Source organism: Pan paniscus, chromosome 19, assembly GCF_029289425.2.
Source record: "Pan paniscus chromosome 19, NHGRI_mPanPan1-v2.0_pri, whole genome shotgun sequence".
NCBI lineage: Eukaryota > Metazoa > Chordata > Mammalia > Primates > Hominidae > Pan > Pan paniscus.
The window spans coordinates 27,048,755-27,069,644 of record NC_073268.2 but is presented as its reverse complement, the minus strand read 5'-3'; the positions used below and the strand labels follow the sequence as shown (position 1 = coordinate 27,069,644).

At 47.5% G+C, this 20,890-nt stretch overlaps 1 protein-coding gene across 2 annotated transcripts in view; it reads right to left on the bottom strand.

The window, feature by feature from the left end:
• Positions 1-495: 495 nt before the first annotated feature.
• The window catches only part of HNF1B (HNF1 homeobox B), a 58,541-nt gene continuing 38,146 nt past the window's right edge, over positions 496-20,890 (bottom strand). Inside the window, exons 6-9 of one of the 2 annotated variants that reach the window (XM_003817940.5) lie at positions 18,998-19,130; positions 15,071-15,265; positions 13,162-13,280; positions 496-1,456 (exon numbers count right to left, since the gene is read on the bottom strand). In XM_003817940.5, the coding sequence (XP_003817988.1) occupies positions 1,436-1,456; positions 13,162-13,280; positions 15,071-15,265; positions 18,998-19,130 (468 nt within the window). In that variant the 3' untranslated portion in view covers positions 496-1,435. The remainder of the gene's footprint in view (positions 1,457-13,161; positions 13,281-15,070; positions 15,266-18,997; positions 19,131-20,890) is intronic. The other variant, XM_008971211.4, reaches the window with a different exon arrangement.

The following is a 20,890-nucleotide window of genomic DNA, read 5'->3' as shown; positions in this document are numbered from 1 at the left end:
GAGGTGACGTCCACAAGAGCCCATTCACTTAGTGACTGAGAGCTGTAAGGGAAGGAAAAGGAGGGCAGGAAGAAAGGCTGGAAATAATGCTTTAAATGAGGCTAAACAATTTACCCGCAGAGTTTTCATTCATCCTACTTTTTGTCTGTTTCTATCACACACGTCACCCACCAAGAATTGACTCTATGGCTTTACCCCTGTGAGTTGCAGGGAAGAAAAGGGTGCTAGCTCCTGCTCTGGCCAGATTCCCTCTGAGCGACTTGTGGAGTCTTACTGGGGGATTCAACTCTTCTTTACCTCAATTAGCAGTAAAGCCTACACAGACACCGGGAGCATGACGGCAAGAGAAGGCCACCCGCCTCTCTACACCCCCAGATGACACACTACAGGATCCCAGTGGAGTACACAGAAAATTCCAAGGAGACCAGGGGCCAGGGGTTCTCGGTGGAACCATGGCAGGGAAAGTATCAGAGACAGAAATATGAGACTCTGGGTAGTGATAAAATAAATTGTTTTAATGGAAGGCTTTCTGAGACTGCAACTTTTTCTTCTGCTATCAAACAGCCAGTTTCCCTGCCCTGGGGTTTCTTAGGGAGTGCACGGCTGAGCTCCTGGCCCACAGGAAGCTGGCATGTTACTCTGACACACTACATTCAGCCCCTCCAGGGATCCAGAGGTGTGTCTTAATGTCAGGAGACTGGAGTTAGCTGGTAGTCAGTCCAAGGTATGCTGTCCCCATAAGTGTCCAGGCCTGAGGGAGAGGACAAGGGGCTTCACTTCCCACTTAGGATGTTTCTCCATGAGGGGAGAGGGGACAGATCACTTTTGAAATTTTGACTCTGACCTTTACAAAGAAAACTAATAGACACTTTAGTATTATATACAGGGCAGAGGGGAGAGGACACAGAGGGGAAATTGCACTTAATTACAGTAGTTTATAGTTTACAGCCATTGGACAAATTTACTTCTTTAAAAGAAATCTCAAGATCATTTGGGATGGGGGCAGGGGAGGGAGTCTGTGGATATTTACAGTGTGTTTGGCTCAGTTCAATAGCACATGTCCTTCTCTCCTCATTTCAGTAACAGATTCAAGTTTTCGCATCAGTTTGTTCGATGAAGGATCACAACATAGACAGTACGGCTTTCTTGCTTCCTCTTCAGTGGTTCTTTGTCTCCCACCTCCAGGACAGACAGGAGTCCTTGACATCGTGGGAGAGGCATTGTGGCAATACTGCATAGAAGGGAAGCTGGGCTTCGGGCTGCGCCTCCTGAGAGTGGATTGTCTGAGGTGCCAGCACGACGTCCGTCAGGTAAGCAGGGACCTCTCGCAGGTGCTTGTCAGGTCACTGGGCTTTTCCATGACAGCTGCCCAGAGGGTGATGGTGTGGAAAACAGGGTCCTTGTTGCTGCGCACAAAGTAAGTGGTGTGTGGGCATCACCAGGCTTGTAGAGGACACTGCAGAGAGAGAGGAGAGAGAGTGCTCAGCTGTGTCATTTGGCAGGGACATGGGCCATTAGTTTGGCTTCTCTAAGGGAGATGATGCCCAACTCAACCAGCAAAGAGCAGCAGGTGGAGGGCTGGGGGCCTCGTGTCTGCTCAGTTCTGCAGTTTTCATGCTGAGGCACACTTCCTGCAGGAAAACCCGGGAGCCGGCTTTCCTGGCCACTTCAGAAGAGAGAAGTGAATTGCTGGGGACCTTGAAATAGTCTTAACTTGCTGACCTGAATCCTGAGGCTGGGCTCCTCTTTCTGTGACAGTGGCATTTATAGAGTGCTTAGTGTACTTGAAAAGGCAGCTGGATGGTGAGCTCTCGCCTCTCGTGGAAGCAAGGGTCTCTTCCTAAGACCGCTAAGAGCAGAGGCCTCCTATACTAATGCTTCTCGAACTTCAATGGACCCACAAGTACCAGAGAGCCTGTGAAAATGTGGATTCTGGTTTAATTCTGACTTGTAGGCCTGGGGTGCACCTAAGAGTCTGCATTTCTAACAAGTTCCCAGGGTGTGCCAGTGCTGCTCACCTAGGGCAGCAAGGCCAGGAAGCACACGAGAAAATGACCACTCAAACTACTCATCAGGAAGGAGCTTTGCAAATTGCAAAGTGCTTTCTACGGGTTTCTTACTTTAGCATAAGAAACTCAGAGGACCAGGGAAAGGATCCAAAGGCTGAAGGCCTCTGATGCCATCCTTGTGGGTGGGCCAAGGCAGGAGACCCCAGAATGGCTGGAGAAGCCCTCGAGAGACGCCACCTCACCCAACTCAGGGCAGCCTCACCCTCCAGTGCCTGGGCCTTATTCATTTGAACTGTCATGGAGTGTCACTGCTTTCCTTTTCACTTCTGGGGAGTCTCTTTTTGTCTCCCTGTGTCTCCTCCTTCCCTTTTGCTTTTGTTGGCATCTAAGGTTCTGCCTTTGACTTAGTGGCTTATTCTCTCAAGATACCCCCAAACACACACACACACACACACACACACACACACACACTTACACCTACCAATACCACTAAAGGCCACTGTTATCGCATTGATCAGTGCTCCAACCATAACCCTATATGAGGATACCATTATGTCTATTTGACAGATTAGGAAAACAAGGCTAAAAGAGAGTCAGTGAATTGTCCATGGTTTAAGAACTAGGAGAGTGTGGAGCCACAGCTTCAAACTAGCTGTCTAGGTGGCCACTCAGCATGTGCTCTTTCAATCATGCTTGGAGGTGAGGAGCCTTCTACTAAGCTTTGTGCTCTTGGACAAGTTACTCTCTCTGTGCCTCAGTTTCTTCCCCTATAACATGGGAGTTGTTGTGTGATTAGATGAGTCAACACCTGTGGAGTCCTGAGCGTGGTCCTTGGCACAATTGTTATTATTAACGTGGGGTTCTTCAGCCCAAGCCCCTGCTGCTCCTCAGTGCTCTTAAGAGTGGGGCTGAAGGCCGGGCGCGGTGCCTCACGCCTGTAATCCCAGCACTTTGAGAGGCCGAGGCAGGTGGATCACAAGGTCAGGAGATTGAGACCAGCCTGGCCAACATAGTGAAACCCCATCCCTACTAAAAATACAAAAATTAGCCGGGAATGGTGGTGCACACCTGTAGTCCCAGCTACTTGGGAGGCTGAGGCAAGAGAATCGCTTGAACCCAGGAGGCGGAGGTTGTGGTGAGCCGATATTATGCTACTGCACTCCAGCCTGGGCAACAGAGCAAGACTTGGTCTCACAAAAAAAAAAAAAAAAAAAAAAGGGGGGGCTGAGCAGTGCGTGCATGTGAGGAGACAGGCTTCTGACCCTTCCACATTCTTGAGACGTTGGTCAGGGTCCTCTGATACCCTTTGCCTCCTCTTCCTCCCCTGGCCCACCCCCACTCTCAAGTCTCTTTACTTCCCACTATCAGCCTTTTTCCAATTTTCAGATTTCAGGTGGAGGAGAGAGAAAACGGCTTGTGACCTTGCAGGTTTCAAAAGAAGAGCAAACAAGAAGGGCAGATAAGGAGACGCCAGTGAGATTCTATGGCCTGTCATTAGGGATGGGCTTCCCAGCTATCAAATGTTTGCTCACATAATAAAATGGTGGCAGAGCCCAAAATGTTGTCAAAAGAACTAGAGTTATTTGCCTCCTTCAGAGTCTAAACACAAACATCTGATAAGGGGTGCACTGTGGTCCCTTAGAACTGGAGGCCCAGCACACGCAGCCCCACGGGGGCCTGGCCCAGAAGATCTCTGAGAGACCGCGGGGCCCTCCGTCTGAAAAGTGTGGTAGCTGTGGCAAATGTGAAGGACATCTTTATTCTAAGAGGGTTTGTTACATAATGGTAAGAGCTAACATTTATCGACATCCTACTGTGTGCCAGGCACCATACTAAGGGCTTCACAAGCATCACTGCCTCAAATTCTTACATCAACCCTTTGAAGTAGGTGATTATCGTGAATTCATTTAACACGTTTGAGTGCCTACTGTGTACTTGGCACTTTTTTAGACACTGGAGATGCAGCTGTAAACAAGACCCTGCCCACTTCTTCACAGACTTTACCTCCTAGTGAAGGCTTTGAATAATAAACAAGTAAACAAATGCGTGCACACACACACACACACACACACAGACACTACAACTTTAGGTGGAGATGAGCACTCCATAGAAAAATAAGCATAGAGGTTAGGGCAGCTTGAGGAAAAAGAGATTAACTTAGATATGGGAATCAGGCGAGGCCTCTTTGAAATGGTAACATTTGAGCTGAATGAAGTGAAGGGGCAAGCATGTAAAAATGCACAGAAAAAAAGAGCTCCAGGCAGACACCACAAATGCAGGAGTCCTGGAGTGGGATCTCTTCAGCCCTGGCACAGCTAAAGCTGAGCGGGTGATGGAGGGAGGAAGGAGGTGAGAATGGTGACACTGGCAGGGGCATAATCACATAGGGTCCTGTATGTCTCTGTTTTAGTTTGGTTGTGATGGAAAGCTATTGGAGAGTTTTGACAGGGGATTGACATGCTTGATGTCTCTTTGTAAGAGATCACTCTGGCGAACAGACCCCAGTGGGGCAAGGGTGGAAGTGGGAGACAGGCAAGGGCCACCTAAGGAGATCAGGGAGAGACAAGGGGGCCTGGGCTGGGACTAGGACAGTCCTGATGGGAGTGTGAGAAGAGGTCAGATTTAGGATGTATTCTGAGGGTCCCCTAGTAGAACTTATTGATGGACTGATGTGATGTGGAGAGAAGAATCAGGGATACTCTCAGCTCTCTCACTTGAACAACTGGTACCAGTTTTGGAAATGGAGAAGCCCATGGGGGAAGCAATTTTGATAGGATGAAATAGGGCAAAATGAAGAGTTCCTATTTTAGGCACGTTGAATTCAAGAGGCTTATTAGATATTTTAGACATGTGTCTGTCCCTGCCGAAGCAGCACTGGATTTGTGAGTGAGCACTCAGTAGGGAAGACTGGACTGTAGACAGAATTATAGGAACCATCGGCGTGTACACTTGACCTAAAGCCATGGGACTGGAGGAGATCACCCAGGAGTGAGCACAGATGAGAAGAGGCCAAAGAATGAGGCCCGGGGCCCTCCAACACATAAATATTGGGAAGATGAGTTGCCAGCTGAGGAGATGAGAAGTGGCCAGTGCCGTAGAAGAACCAGGAATGGTAGTATCCCAAACTCCCATGGAAAAAAGGAGGGAGAGATCAGCTGTGTCAAAGACAGAGGTTGAAAAGTAACCATTGGTTTCAGCAGCATGGAGGGGATCGTGAGCTGGACACAGTGAGGTGTGAGGATAAAGGCCAGTCTGCAGTGATCTCAAGAGAGAATTGAGGGTGAGGAAGTGGGGACAGTGAGGACAGATAAGTCACTTCTATGACCATGAACTTATGTGAGATTCATTGTAGCTCCATTAATTAAAAGTCATGATTATAATTCCAGTTTTACAGATGAGGGAAGCGTGGCCTGGAGAGGTGGTAAGTAAGTTGGCCGGGGTCTCACAACAGCAAGGCTTGTGCTCTTCACCCCTATGTAAGAGCACTTCTTTCAACCCCCTCAACACGGGGAAATAAATGCCCTTTGCCACGTAAAACCCTTTTCCCAAACTCAGAGCCGCTCAGGGGTGCTAGCAGGGGAAGCCAAGAGTGACCCAGCTTCCATGGGCTGGGTGTTTCCTTTGGGACATGCGCTGAGTGAAGTATTTTACAAGTCTTCGTGCAGTTAGTCCTTTCAGTGATCCCATGAAAGAGGTATCATTATCTTCATTTTACAGGTGAGCAAACAGAGGCTCAAAGAGGCTAAGACATTTCTCTGAGGTCACACAGGTAGAAAGTGGTAGAATGTTGAGCCCAGATCTGCCTAACTCCCAGGTCGATGCTCCCAACCATCAGAACACTCTGCTTCCTCACCCAGTGAAGAAGCTGGGAGAGGAATAGCCGAAGGGGATAGATGATGAGGCCACCCACCTCCCCCCTTGTCAGTGCCCTGACTAGTTACTGCTCTGGGGGCCCTCTCTTCACCTTCCCATAAACTAGGAAGTCAAGCAGCGGGGAGAGAACACTGTGGAAACAGGAGTTGGCTCACAACGTGCCTACACTTGTTCTAACTGAGGTTAGTGGTTGCTGTGGTCTTGTTTCCAGACTAGCGGGGCATTGTTGAACTCAGGCACAAACCCACTCAGAGATAACTTGCCAGCACCCAAGAGTTGAGAAGGAGGGAGACGTATGTGCTCTGGAAGGGACAGATGGCAGTAGATGCAGAAGGATTCTTGGCAGCGAGAAGTCCCAGCCTGGGGTTCCTGACCTGTAATCCCCAAGGCCCTTGGGGCATGTCTGCCTTGACAACAGGAAGTACTGGGATCAGACAGATACAAGTACAAATCCTGGCTTTAGCCTTATACCTGCATAACCTTGGGTTGTTATTATGGGTGCTTAAAAGTGGATATTGGAAGATGAACGTTGTTTAATGAGTTTGGAGTGAGAAAACCAGTCTGGAAGTCCAGCTCTGGAATTTATGATCTGTTTGAACTTGACCAGATCCATACCCATCTTTGAACCTCAGTTTTCTGCTTTGTAAATCAGGTATAAAAATAACGACCTTGCAGAATGGGTAAGAGGGTTCTCCAGGAAATGTAAGCTAGAAAAGCATCTGGGGTGCTGCTTGGAAAATGGAGGCATCAAAAAACACGGGTTCTGCATTCATTCATTCATTCGTTCGTTCATTCATTCTTTGTTATTTACTGAACATCTAATATAGCCCAGGCATTTGGCTAAGCCCAAAGGGTATGGGTGCTTTGACAGGCCCTGAACTATTTGCTTTTTTCCTGGGAAATAGGTGAGCAGGGAGTCTGTGTATCAGCAGGAGAATGGGAAACAGGGATCCGGAGCCCAGGCCCAAGAGGTAGGATGTGCTTGAGAGATGGTAGTAATCCTGAGACATTTTCTTCTCCCAGCCTCCTTTGACTGCATGTAGACCAAGCACTGAATTGGATATTGAAAGAGTCACTAGGCCGGGTCCAGTGGCTCACACCTGTAATTCCAGCACTTTGGGAGGCAGAGGCGGGCAGATCACGAGGTCAGGAATTTGAGAGCAGCCTGGCCAACATAGTGAAACCCCGTCTTTACTAAAAATACAAAAAATTAGCCAGGTGTGGTGGCAGGTGCCTGTAGTTCCAGTTACTTGGGAGGCTGAGGCGGGAGAATTGCTTGTACCCAGTAGGCGGAGGTTGCAGTGAGCTGAGACCACACCATTGCACTCCAGCCTGGGTGACAGAGTGAGATTCCATCTCAAAAAAAAAAAAAAAAAGAGTCACTGGAAGGGGAGACAACTATCTCCTAAAGGATCACAGACGGGAGAGAAAACAGGGAGGGGGCTACCACTTTGAGTACTTGACTATGTACTAGGCATTCTGTTAGGCACGTTGAATATTTTGTGAGATGGGGGTGGGATTTTCCCCATTTATAGATGAAGAAACTGAGTCTCCCAACAGGGAATTAACTGCCCAAGGTCACATACCAGGGGGTGATGAAGCTGAAAGTAGCTCAGGTCTGCTGGCGTTTCCTACCACTGTACAATACCTCTAAAATAGCACTGCTCAGGATGTGTCCCTTTGACCCGAGCAGGGTGCACGCTAATTGCCCGGTTCAGTGCACACATCAGCAAGTGAAATGCTCTGAGAAGCCCTGCCCAGTAGCATTTAACTTTGTGTAATCCAGCAGTTCCCCCAACATATTTGACCAATAAATCCTTCTCTCCCCTCACTCATATGTCCTTGATACCTAGTGATATGGTTTAGATGTGTGTCCCTTCCAAATCTCGTGCTGAAATACGATACCCAGTGTTGGAGGTAAGGCCTAGTGGGAGATATTGGATCATAGGGGCAGATCCCTTATGAATGGCTCAGCGCCATCCCCTTGGTGATAAGTGAGCTCTCGCTCAAGTTAATTCACACAAGATCTGGTTGTTTAAGAGTCTGGGATCTCCCCTTTCTCTCTCTTGCTCTTTATCTCACCATATGACATGCCTATTCCCCCTTTACCTTCTGCCCTGACTGTAAGCTTCCTAAGGCCCTCACCGGAAGCAGATGCTGGCACCACAACCTGCAGAGCCATGAGCCAATTAAACATATTTTCTTTTTAAGTTACCCAGCCTCAGGTATTCCTTTATAGTGATGCAAATGGACTAACACAAAAAACTGGTCCTGGGAGTGGGGCATTACTATAAAGATACTTGAAGATGGCCAGGTGCAGTGGCTCACGCCTGTAATCCCAGCACTTTGGGAGGCTGAGGCAGGTGGATCACCTGAGGTCAGGAGTTCGAGACCAGCCTGGCCAACATGGTGAATCCCTGTTTCTACTAAAAATACAAAAAATTAGCCAGGCGTGGTGGCCTGTGCCTGTAATCCTACCTACTCAGGACTCTGAGGCAGAATTGCTTGAACCTGGGAGGTGGAGGCTGCAGTGAGCTGAGATCACACCATTGTACTCCAGCTTGGGCAACAAGAGCAAAACTCTGTCCCCCCCCCCCCCCCCCCCCGCAAAAAAAAAAGATACTTGAAGATGTGGAAGCAGCTTTGGCAATGGGTAACAGGCAGAGATTGGGAGTTTGGAGGAACAGAAGAAGACAGGAAGATGAAGGAAAGTTTAGAATTTCTTAGAGACCTGTTAAGTGGTTGTGACCAAAATCCTGATAGAAATATGGAGAGTGAAGGCCAGGCTGATGAGATCTCAGATGGAAATGAGGAACTGATTGGGAACTAGAGCAAAGGCCACCCTCCTTACGCCCAGGCAGAGAACTTTGCTGCATTGTGTCCATATTCTAGGGATCTGTGGAAGTTCGAACTTCAGAATGATAGCCTAGGGTATCTAACAGAAGACATTTCTAAGCAGTAAAACATTCATGATGTGGTCTGGCTGCTTCTAACAACCCACAGTAGCTATGGAAGCAAAGGAATGACTTACATTTGGAATGTTGGAATTTACATTTAAAAAGGGAAGCAGAGCATAAAAGTTTGGAAAATTTGCAGCCTAACCCTGTGGTAGAGAAGGAATTCAAGTGGCCTATGGAGCAACAACTTGCTAGAGAGATTAGCTTGACTAAAGAGGGCTGCATGCTAATAGCCAAGACAATGGAAAAAAGGCATTGAAGTATTTCAGAAATCTTCTAGGCAGCCCCTCCCATTAGAGGCCCAGAGGCCTAGGAAGAAAATATGGTTTTGGGGGCCAGACCAAAGGCCCTGCTGCCCTGCACAGCCTTGGGACACTGCTCCCTGCATACCTGCTGCTCTAGCTTCAGCCCTGGCTCAAAGGGCCCCAGCTACAGCTCAGACCACCACTCTAGAGGGTGCAGTCTGTAAGCTTTGGTGGGTTTCATGTGGTGTTAAGCCTGCAGATGCACAGAATGCAAGAGTGAAGGAGGTTTGGCAGCTTCCACCTAGATTTCAAAGGCTGTATCAGAAAGCCTGGGTGCCCAGGCAGAAGCTTGCTGTAGGGGCAGAGCCCCCACAGAGAACCTCCACTAGGGCAGTGCTGAGGGGAAATGTGGGATTGGAGCCCCGCCCACCCCACACACAGAGTCCCTACCAGGATACTGCCTAATGGAGCTGTGGGAATGGGCCTGCCACCCTCTAGACCTCAGAATGGTAAAGCCACTAGCAGCTTGCAACCTCAGCATTGAAAAGCCACAGGAACAGAGCTGCCCAAGGCCTTGGGAGCCCACCTGGCACACCAATGTGCCCAGGATGTGGGACATGGAATCAAGGATTATTTTGGAGCTTTAAGATTTAATGCCTGCCCTGTTGGGTTTCAGACTTGCATGGGGTGTTACCCCTTTCTTTTGGCCAATTTATTTCTTTTGGGATGGGAACGTCTACCCAATGCCTGTACCACCATTGTATTTTGGAAGTAAGTATATAGTTTTTTTATTTTACAAGCTCATAGGTGGAAGGACTTGCTCTTGAGTCTCAGATGAGACTCTGGACTTTGAGTTAATGCTGTAATGAGTTAAGACTTTCAGGGACTAGTGGGAAGGGATGACTGTATTTCTCAATGTGAGAAGGACATGAGATTTGGGAGGCCAGGGGTGGAATGATACGGTTTGGATGTGTGTCCCCTCCAAATCTCATGTTGAAATGTGATTCCCAATGTTGGAGGTGGGGCTCAGTGGGAGGTAATGGATCATGGGGACAGATCGCTCATAAATGGCTTAGCATCATCCCCTTGGTGATGGGTGAGGAATTCATGCTTGAGTTAGTTCACATGAGATCTGGCTGTTTAAAAGAGTCTAGGGCTAGGCATGGTGGCTCACACCTGTAATCCCAGCACTTTGGGAGGCCAAGGCAGGCAGTTCACTTGAGCGCAGGAGTTTGAGACCAGCCTGGGCAACATGGCAAAACAAAAAAAATGCAAAAATTTAGCCTGTCATTGTGGTGTGCGCCTGTAGTCTCAGCTACTCTGGAGGCTGAGGCGGGAGGATTGATTGAGCCCAGGAGGTTAAAGCTGCAGTGAGCTGTGATTGTGCCACTGCACTCCAGCCTGGGTGACAGAACGGGACCCTGTCTCAAAACATAAAAATATAAATAAATAAATAAATAAATAAGAGCCCAGGGCAGGGCCTCCCCCTTCTCCCTCCTGCTCACACTGTCACCACGTGATGCACCTGCCCTGTCTGCACCTTCCGCCATGATTGTAAACCTTCTGAGGCCTTCAGCAGAGGCAGATGCTGGCATCATGCTTCCTGTGCAGCCTGCAGAACCATGAGCCTTTGAACCTCTTTTACCCAGCCTCAGATATTTCTTTATAGCAAAGCAAACAGACATCGCTATAAGCAATAAATCTGAACACGCCAGAAATGAATTTGATATTCCTGTTGGAATATAAGACCTTAAAACAAAACCAAAAAAGCAGGATTGCCATCAGGTCTCTTTCAGAACTCACTTCTGACCCTCTGCCTTAGGAACAGAGTTTATACAAACTGTCTTCACCTTGGGTACCTTCTGCTGTCAGGAGGCAGCACCTTTACCCTCATTTTACTTCACTGTGCCTTTCCCATTCCTCCTTCTCTTTCAACTTGTTGGAAGAACGTTTCCTGAGTGGAATATGGCAAGTGAACTTATTTTTTAACTCTTGCTCCTGACCACAAAGACAACAAGAGTGGCAGCAGTTACCGTAGAATTTTAAAGATGGGTAGTGGAAGGCAAGTATGTGGAGTCAAAGACCAAAGCCTGAAGGTCCAGCACTAGAATTTATCATCTGTGTGACCTTGGGCAGGTCACTCTTCATCTCTGGGTTTTAGTTTATTTCTTTGTACTTAGGAGGTTGCAGTAAAAAGGAAACAATGAGACAATGTTCATGAGAAGTATAAACTGTAACGTGCCACGTGAGTATTTTTCATCCTTACTGAGTGTAATAATCATCCTCATCATCGCAGAAATGAGTCTATTGCCAGACTCCTGAAATGTCTGGGGACATGGAGACAATGTCACAGCAGTTCTGGGAGGCCACTCATGCAGCTTCAAGGTTGGCTGGCCACTCTGTCCAATGGAGAGGAGAAGCCAGTGGGGGGCTGGTGCAGCGTCTCAGGGAGCATCTTAAAGTATTTTGATTAAGAGACCATTTCCTGAATTCAGAGGACTTGTTTCAACAAGCAACCATCAAAGTCAACTTGGGAAAGACAGGAATAATTAATCATGGTCTTGTCTGGGGCTGACCAAGCGGCAGATGGATTGATAAACCTTTCAAAGGGGAAGGTATTCCCAAGGAGGGCCGCTGCGCCTGGCTGCCCCCCTGATTGAGATTTGTGAGCACAGATAAATGTTTTCCCTGCTCACTACAAAGAGTGGGAACTCGCACGGGAGTCGAAGGGCAGGGTAGTGAGGGGTTGTCCTTTCATCTTCTATTGGGTGAGAGAAGAGTGGCAAAGCAGGTCCCACACACCTCTCCCTCTACCCCCAGCTCCAGAGCCCAGCTGCCCTGGTCGTGTGTGTGTTTCAGTGCCCAAGACACCAGTTACTTAATCTACGCAAGCTTGCTGAATCCTCAGAAAAAGCAGATGTTACAACTCTCACTTTAAAGATGAAGAAATGAAGGCTCAGGGAGGTCAAGGTCACCAAGCAAATGGCAGAACCAGGAATAGAACCCACCTGCTCCACTGCACTCTAGGGCTGGAAGGAGATCAGGGCAAAGGAAAGGATAGAGAACCCTGATCCCATGAAGGAACCTCCTGGGAAGCCCATGGCAGTGGATGAAGTGTGATTTGCAGGGCTCAGATGAAAAAAAGACCATCAACAAGACCAAATTCTGAGAGCTTCTGACATGAAGTTCAAGGTTGTCACCTACTTATCTAGTAATCGATAGAGGCCAAACAGTTCCCACACTGCACAGACCCCAGCTACTAAAAGGTCTCATTGTGTTACTCTGGAATCATCACCTGTGTTCAGACATCTTGTCCTGTTTTCTAACTCTCGGTGTCTTCTTGCAGTCCAGCTGTCCAAGCTGCAGCAATGAGCCTCGCCATCAGCTGCCTGTCTACTATTCCGTCACCTCTATTCAGAGGTGGGACTTAGTCATCAACTGAAACAGTGACTAAGCCTCTGGATTCCCCACTTTCAGTGCAGCAGGAAGTTGATTCTAAATTTCTTGATAAAACCCCAAGTGGATGCTTACCCCTGGAAAAGCCAGGCTGTCTACTGGGGAGTCCCCATGGGTTGACATAACTGGGTCATTCCCAGAGCTTATGGCATTCTGGGTCCAGGGGAATCAGCCTCAGGACCTCTGACTTCCTACTCACTTTCTCCGCTGACTACTTTGTGGATCCTCAGGGATCCCTCTTGCAAAGCATGAACCTCAGCAGGGGATCTGTCCTCCTGAGCCCTCCTTGGAAATACCTTTTCCATGGACCATTGATCATTCTATTAGGGAACACTCAATCTAAATGCCTAAGCGCTCTATGTCATCCAGTCTCCAGCAACCTATCAAACTTCTGTCCTTGTTTAGTGCTCTTCCTGGGGAATCTGGGGGAGCAATAAGCCCTTTCAGCCTGTGGCCCTTTTTTTTCGCCCTGGGACCTTAAGGATTCCCTTTGCAAACAACAGGGAGTCTCAGAAGGACCTAATTTCTGGCCGAGTCCATGCTTGCCACAACCTCTGCACATCCATGGCCTTAGTCACACCCTGCCCACACCCCAACCCCCACAAATCCTGCTGGCATTACCTGTTTACTTGAAGACATGTTGGTGAGTGTACTGATGCTGCTGGTATCTGTGACCACCATTGCAGATGGAAACCGGGAGGTGTGGGAATACTGGGGGGGTTCCTGCTTGTGTGCGTACACTGGAGAGACAGAGTGAAGACAGAATCAAGGTGCATACACCAGGCACAGACACAGGTACAGAGCCCCCATCCCACACCATAGCTCCCATCTCCTCAGGTAGATAAAAGGGCTGGTGGTTATAGTGGGGATTTCTCATATTAGTTATCCATAAGATTCATGTAAATTCCAAGTCACATGACCAACTCCCGAAAGCATGTGGATGCTTGGCTGTGAGGGAGAGACCAGCCTGCTCTCAGAACACAGGGCCTACCAGGGAGGCCTCCGGTACGGAACGGGAGCAAAGGTCACTGGCCGTTGCCTCAGCTTGCCCTTCTCATGCAGGGAGGCAGGTTATTTCCTGGTCCAGGGCACCATGGGCCCTCTCTTCATGGGCGGCCAGGCCTGCTGGGCCTCAGCAGTCCACAGGTCGCTGGTGACCACTCTCTGACTGTCCCACCCAGGCCTCGCCACTGAGGAAGCCTGGCCAGGTGAAGGGATGGGGTAAGTGGGGAGCACATCACCAGGCTCTGGGAGGAAGGGAAGTGGGGCACATGTGGTCTCAGACTCTGCTACAGGCTGTGGCAGATTTTCAGAAGCCACTAAAATGTGATTGGAATGTGAGATGGTGCTCAGAAACCAGCTCCACAGGCCTGAGCGGGGATTGAGCCCTGAAGATAGAAGGCTGGACTTGGCTGTTCTCCCCCAAACCCACAGCTTATCCGATGCAGCTAGGGAAGAAACACAAACCTCTTTCACCATCATTGCCTTCTAAGAGTCCCTTTATAAATAATCTTTATAATTTTTTATGCTTACCAAACGCAGTTTACCCCTATGTTTATTTCATATTCATAATGACTCTAAATGCATACGATTTCCATTTTATGGATGTAGAGATTGGGCTTAGAGTGGCTAAGTAACTTGCATTAGGCTACATAGCTGGTAAGTATCACAGCCAGGATTTAAATCCAGGTCTGTCTGATCTAAGACTAGTGCTTTATACTGAACACTTCCTTGGGGTTTCTGAAGCAGAGACGCCATGATTCCTCCCCAAACTCCTGTGTCAGGGGCTATAGCCAGACCTGGCCAGAGGATTGGAAGCCTGGGACTCAGGATGAAAGGCAGAGAAACAGAGGATGGGATTGGATGGGAAATAAGTGGTCGAAAGGTAGGCTTGGGGTAGGTATAGAAATTGGATATGAGAAACAGTCTGTGTGCAGGGATGCAGGGGTAGCAGGGAGGAAGAAACTCTAATGTCCAGGATGGCGTGCCACTGGTATTTTTCACTTGTGTTCATGGTTCTTGATTAGAGCTGTTTGGGGTGTATAAATTGGAGGACACGGGACTCTAGAAGATTCTTCTCTTTTAGGGAAGGCAAACAGGATGCAAATTAGATGCCAATTGTGATCATTTGATAATGGCTGCTTGGAAGTTTAGATTGCAAAGGCTAAGTTGAAGTTCACTGGGAAAAGGTGCTGGTGGTTTATGGACGCGATCTTTTCCAGAGGTGTTGGAATGGGAAATTGGCGGTGTGTGTTCCACATGCTGTCTGGCTCCAATTCCCCTTCATCTGTAGGCCTACACTGTCCTCTTCAAACCCTTCCCTGGGAATCTCAGGGGTAGAGAAGAGGACTAGAAAAGGTACAGCAACACTCAAGAGTTATGCTTGAGAAATTGTCTTAGTCGGTTGATCATAGGCAGGGAAAAGTGACCAAGCCAATAAACTTCCGAGAAAGTTCAGACCCAGAGAGGGAAAGTGGTTGGCCACTGAGGGTCCTCAGTGCTCCCTCCCTCCACATGCCCGTGTCCTTACTGTGTGAGTTCTGCAGCTGAGTCACAGCTGCCATGAAGGGCTGCTGGGCCATGTGGCTGCCTGGGCTCTGCTGCATGAGGGGCTGCTGGTGAGGGCTGTGCAGCTGCTGGGAGAACTGGACGGGCTGCAGGGCTGCCAGGCTGCCGGCCACACTGTTGATGACAGGGACACTCTGTGCTTGGGAGGTGTTGAGGCCTGTGGGAGCAAGAGGAAAAGATCAGAGACAGCTCCTGGGATAAGGAGAGGTGGATGGATGCCATCATTTGAGCCCCTGCTCAATGTCCCAGTCACTGGGCTGAGCCTGTTACATAGGAGATTGCATGGGAGGCAAGTGTAAAGAAACGGAGACTTGGAGATGTTAATTTACTTGCTCAAGTTCCACAATGAATTGTGGGTTGGAGATGGGCATTAAACAGATCTGATTAAAGCCTGAGAGTCTCCCAAAGTCATCCTGTGACCTCCCAAACTTAGCTCTCTTGAGGTTACCAGGGCTTTGGAAAAGCTGGCTCTACTTGCCCACTCCATCCATGCCAGGCTGTGAGAGAGGCTTGCCCTGGTGCCCGCAGGGCAGAGTTAAAGATGTCCACACTGAGGCACAGGTTATTGCCCAGATCGGTCTGTCCAGTAGAGGGCAGGAGTGTGCAGGGACCCAAATTTTGACTAAAAACAACTTCCATAGTCCCGGGAGTATGAAGTTGGGAGACCCTTATTTAGTAGACTGTACAAAGACCCCCAGAGAGGTCAGGTGCCAACTCCCTTGACTGTAACAGAGAGGGGAGAAAACACTGGAACTCAGCCAGTCTGCGAGGCGGGCATATCTTATGTGGCAGCATAGGGCTTGTGGCACTAAAAGGACCAGGTTTTAGAAAGAGGAAGTAGTACATTAAAGGTGACTCTTGGCATTTATAGTGGGTCTTCCCATCTTTCTGTTCTGGGGATGTCAGGGCCTCTGTAACTTGGAACTGTGTATCCTGAGGCCTCTTTAGAACCTGGGCCAGCACTCTGAGGATTGGATCCCCTGGTACCCATGCTCTGTCTCCTCCCTGAGAGCGACACGGAGGAAGACAGCTAAGGTAGGATCGGAGTGGGGACAGGACGATCAGGAGAGAAGACACCTGGACCTGCTTCCTGGGGTCGATTGTGTTCCTGTGTTCTTGCTTTCTGGGAAGTTGGGGGAAGAATGGGATGAAGAAGGAATCCAGAAAAAGGTCTGTTTTAGGTGGATGTGGAAGGGACACCTAGAGAGGCTTTCCTGAAATGGAGACGGTTTCATAAGCAGGTTTGTGGGAAGTCATCAATGGAGATAACACAGAGTCCTCAACAATTGCCTACTCAGAACTTTAGCTGATACTGTTATCAGAAACCTAAAAGGCGAGACACCCCTGAGCAGAAAGGACAGGGGATGAATCCTGCTTCTGGCTCTCCTGGGTGGGGGCTGGGGGTGCCACCCTCTGATCACCCTCAGAACAGCACTGTCTCCAGTTCCCCAGGGGGCTCAGCGTCTCCTCAAGCCAGCATCTCACCAGATACCCTGATGACCGTGTTTCCCTTTCCTACCTCCTGCTTATGGTCTCAGTCTCCCAGAAAGCTCCATGAATGTGCCGTTTTTGAGAAATCTCTGAGAGCACTGCTGCTGCTCTTTTTGGGAAACTGCTGCCCAAAAAAGCAAATGATCCTATCTAGAGTGGATGACATTTGAAGGCATAGTTCTGAAACCTGCATGTGCTTCAGAAATCATCTGGGGGAGCTCTTTAACAAACATACATTCCTGGGCCCCACCCAAGACCTAATGAGTCAGAACCTTCAGAGGTGGGGCCCAGGAATCTTATTTTCAATGCAGTCTGTGATCCTGATGTGCCTCAATTCCAGGATTGAGAGCCTCTGATGTCATTCCAGCTCCCTCAGTGGGTAAGTCTTGACCTTTTCATCTGTTTCTGTTTCTGGGCACTGGTTCTTGCTTGGGAAGTATGCTATCCAGTCCAGGGAAGAGATGAGAAAGAGAATAGGATGAAGAGGTGAGAATGAGTACAGAATAAGGAATTGGCCCTGCCAAATAATTTGTTACCACCTTCTCCACGGGCTTCCGCAATTCCGAGGCAGGGCCCATGGTACTCAACACATCAGTCAGTTAAATGAGGATGCCTGCAACCAATTTCTCATCCTAACACTCCATAGTGTAGGTACCTCTGTGTCTCAGCAGTTTTCTGGTGATTCTCACCATTTCTCATGCTCTGTTTACCCCAAGTGTACACAGATATGTACACACACAGCCATCCTTCTGAGGTCAGTGTGCACTCTCGTGCAGCCCATCTGAATAGGAGATTAAGGAGCATCGTGAAATGATAGAGAAATATGAGTAGAGGAAATTAGAAAGAACAAAATGGAAAGATACAGACTAGCCCCAGGGAAAATTTTAATTCAGATAGTATATATATATATAACTGTATGGCAGTGAAAGCTTAGAATGGAAAGAAAGAAGTTAAGTGGGACAGTTTGTTTATTATTTTGGTTACAGAAATAAGTGGAATATCTTCCCCACGGGCCTTTTAATCAAATCTTCTAAATGGCAAACAAGCTGGTTTTAGGTATCTTATCTCATTACAAACTCTGGTATTAGTATAATTACCATATTCCATATACCAGAGGGCCCAGTCAAAAGGCAGTACATTTAAAATGATCATTTATATTGTGAGTTCTCTAAATGCTTCCCCATTCCCATTTTCCTTCTGCCAAAATCAATGCACTGTGTGTCAATTTCCAAGCAGCTAAGGATAGAGTGAGAGCCACACATATTCAATAAATTTGTGTGCCTCCAATGGGCTTAGCCCTGTTCTGACCTCAAAGGATGTGTAAGTCATTCTCTTCAGAAGTGAGAATCCAAGTTCCGACCCTAGCTAAAGCTGATGTAGGGAGAGAAGAGGGAAGAAAGAAAAAGGCAGAAACAAAACAAAGAGGTGGCCAACATGAGCCCTAGACACAAGGAAGGTAAGAGGACAATGGAGCAATACAAGGTTGAAAGAAAGATGACCAATGTGTTACCCTTAGATCTCTCCCAAGACATCCAGCAATACATCCAAGGGTCACAAAGATGGTTTTGAGAAACAACGACACCTGAGCTGTCATGGTGAAGCTGGAAATATGCTGAATACTCATCAACATTAAAACTCTCAAAGAGATATCCACAACCACAGTTCCCTTCAGCCTTCTCATGCCTCAAGATGGCCCATGTATGGGAGGGCACAGGCTTGCTATTGAATATGAGCCTCCTGGAGCTGGAGGGACCTGATCCATCTCCGTGTCTTCAGGCGTGTGATGTGCCAAAGCAAGCTATTTCTCCTTAAAGTTTTCAAAGCTCTCAGATACAATGGCAGTTTCCCTCTGGATACTCCCTTGGTGTATTTTCACTGCTGGCCAAGGAGATTTCATATACCACACAAAACTCCCCATTTAGAAGGAAATCTGTCATTCTTACTTCATCATCACCAAACAGAAAGAACCTCCTGAAAAATCTACCACCTACTTAGTGATAGGAATGAACTCAAGACAAAGTGTAAGCTACGATGTTATACATATTCATGCTTTAGAGATTTACAAGCATGTTCACATTCACTGTCAGTTGATCACTTTAACAACCTATTTTATAGATGAGGACATTGAATCTCCTGAAGGTTCAATGATTTGACCCAGGATGCACAGCTGCTAAACTGTGACCAGGATCCAAATCCATTCCACAATTTTCTCTTGTTTTAGGCTAAACAATCCAAATATTGGATTTAAGGAGACAGATGAGAAACTAAAGAAGTTAAACCAAATCTACTAGTCGTGGGTGAGTTTGAAGGAGACCTACAGTTATTTTTCACCACATTAATTTGCTTCCCATTCTTCTTCTCCCTGCCCCCAAGTTTTCCAACCAAGAATAGAACTTACTTTGTGCAATTGCCATGACTCCAGAGAGGGGTGTCATGATGAGGTTTTGAGATTGCTGGGGATTATGGTGGGAGAGGCTGTGGATATTCGTCAAGGTGCTGACTGGGGGCAAACCTCCTCCTGAGACTGAGATCTGATGGAGAGAAAAAAACAAGAGAAACATGGGTGGACTTGGACCACAGAGAGCAGTTTCCAACATGATGTGACTTAGCGATTCCTTGGCATGACTAGTTCTCAAATTCATTCCTTCATTCACTCAATAACAATTATTGGCTGGGCATGGTGCTTCACCCCTGTAATCCCAGCACTTTGGGAGGCCAAGACAGGAGGACTGCCTGAGCTCAGGAGTTCAAGACCAGCCTGGGCAACATGGTGAAATCCCATCTCTACAAAAAAAGAAAAAAACACAATTATTAAGTGTCTACTGTGGGACAGACACTATTCTAGGTGCTGGGGATAGAGCAGTAAGTAAAACAGACAGTGATCCCTGCCCTCATGGTGCATCTATTGTTGACTGTCTGAGTTACTAGCCAGCTTCAGAAATTACTAAGGGTTGGGGGAGATTAGCCATTATAAGGTTTCTCTACTTTTTCCACATCTCCAGTACACATTACAAAATTTTTTTTCTTTTTTGGTCAAGGATCCTATATTGTAATCACCATTATATTTTAATGACAGATTAGTATGAGAAAGCTACTGATTTTGGTGTATTTACTTTGTACATGACCACTTCACTGAATCCTACTAGTGTCTTTTCCTCATTGATTTTTTTCCAAGTATGTAATTGTAATACAAGCATCTGACGGTAACAGGGTCTTTTCCTTGCTAGTACTGATATGTCTACATGTCCTATTGTATTGCTTAGAACTTACAGTATTAAACAATAACAGCTGTAATAGATGTGCTTATTTTGCTTCTGATGTTATCAGAAATGTTTCAATGTTTTCCCATTAACTCTAATTGTAATTATAAGGGTGCGATCAGTTTTAAAACACATCTACACTTTTTCCATGATACATTAGTTTACTACTTATAGTTTCAAAATAATTTTTTTCTTTTTTTGAGGTGGAGTCCAGCTCTGTTGCCCAGGCTGGAGTGCAGTGGCGTGATCTCTGCTCACTGCAACCTCCGCCTTGTGGGTTCAAGCAATTCTCCTGCCTCAGCCTCCCGAGTGGATGGAACCACAGGCACCTACCACCACGCCTGGCTGATTTTTGTATTTTTAGTAGAGACGGGATTTCACTATGTTGGCCAGGCTGGTCTTGAACTCCTGACCTCAGGTTATGTGCCCACCTCAGCCTCCCAAAGTGCTGGGATTACAGGTGTGAGCCACTGTGCCCAGCCTCAAAATAATTTTTAAAGTTATTATGAAGAAAGGACTGGCCCCTCTTATTCTGAACCCAGGCGTGCTTGAGAGCATCAGGAACCCCGAGAGGTGCTTTAGGGTTAGGATGCACCAGATGTCTGAGTAACTCAACTTTCCTTCTTCCATCTTTCACTTCCCAGAGCTTTTCAGACGATAGCTCTCCCACCAGCACCCAGGTAAGATGCTATCTCCCACCCTGCCCTTCCGGTCAACTCCATAGTGTCCAAGGTTAATTTGAAAAAGAAAGAAAGCAAAAACCAAACAGGTTTGTTTGTGTTTTTAAAATAAGCATCAAGAAATGAGTTAGGGGGTCACATGACCAAGAAGGAATTCTGACCACATCAAACAAGAGAGAACCAGCCTGTTTGCTGGACTTGTTTTTCAAAATACCAGTCATTAAAAAAAAAAAAAAAAATCCGTAGCCTGCCCTCAGACTGAATCTCCTGGGTAATGTAGTTCCTTTGGAGAAAGTCAACCAAGTGACAGTAATTTCTCTGACATTTCAGCATTTGGTTAATGGTATAAGA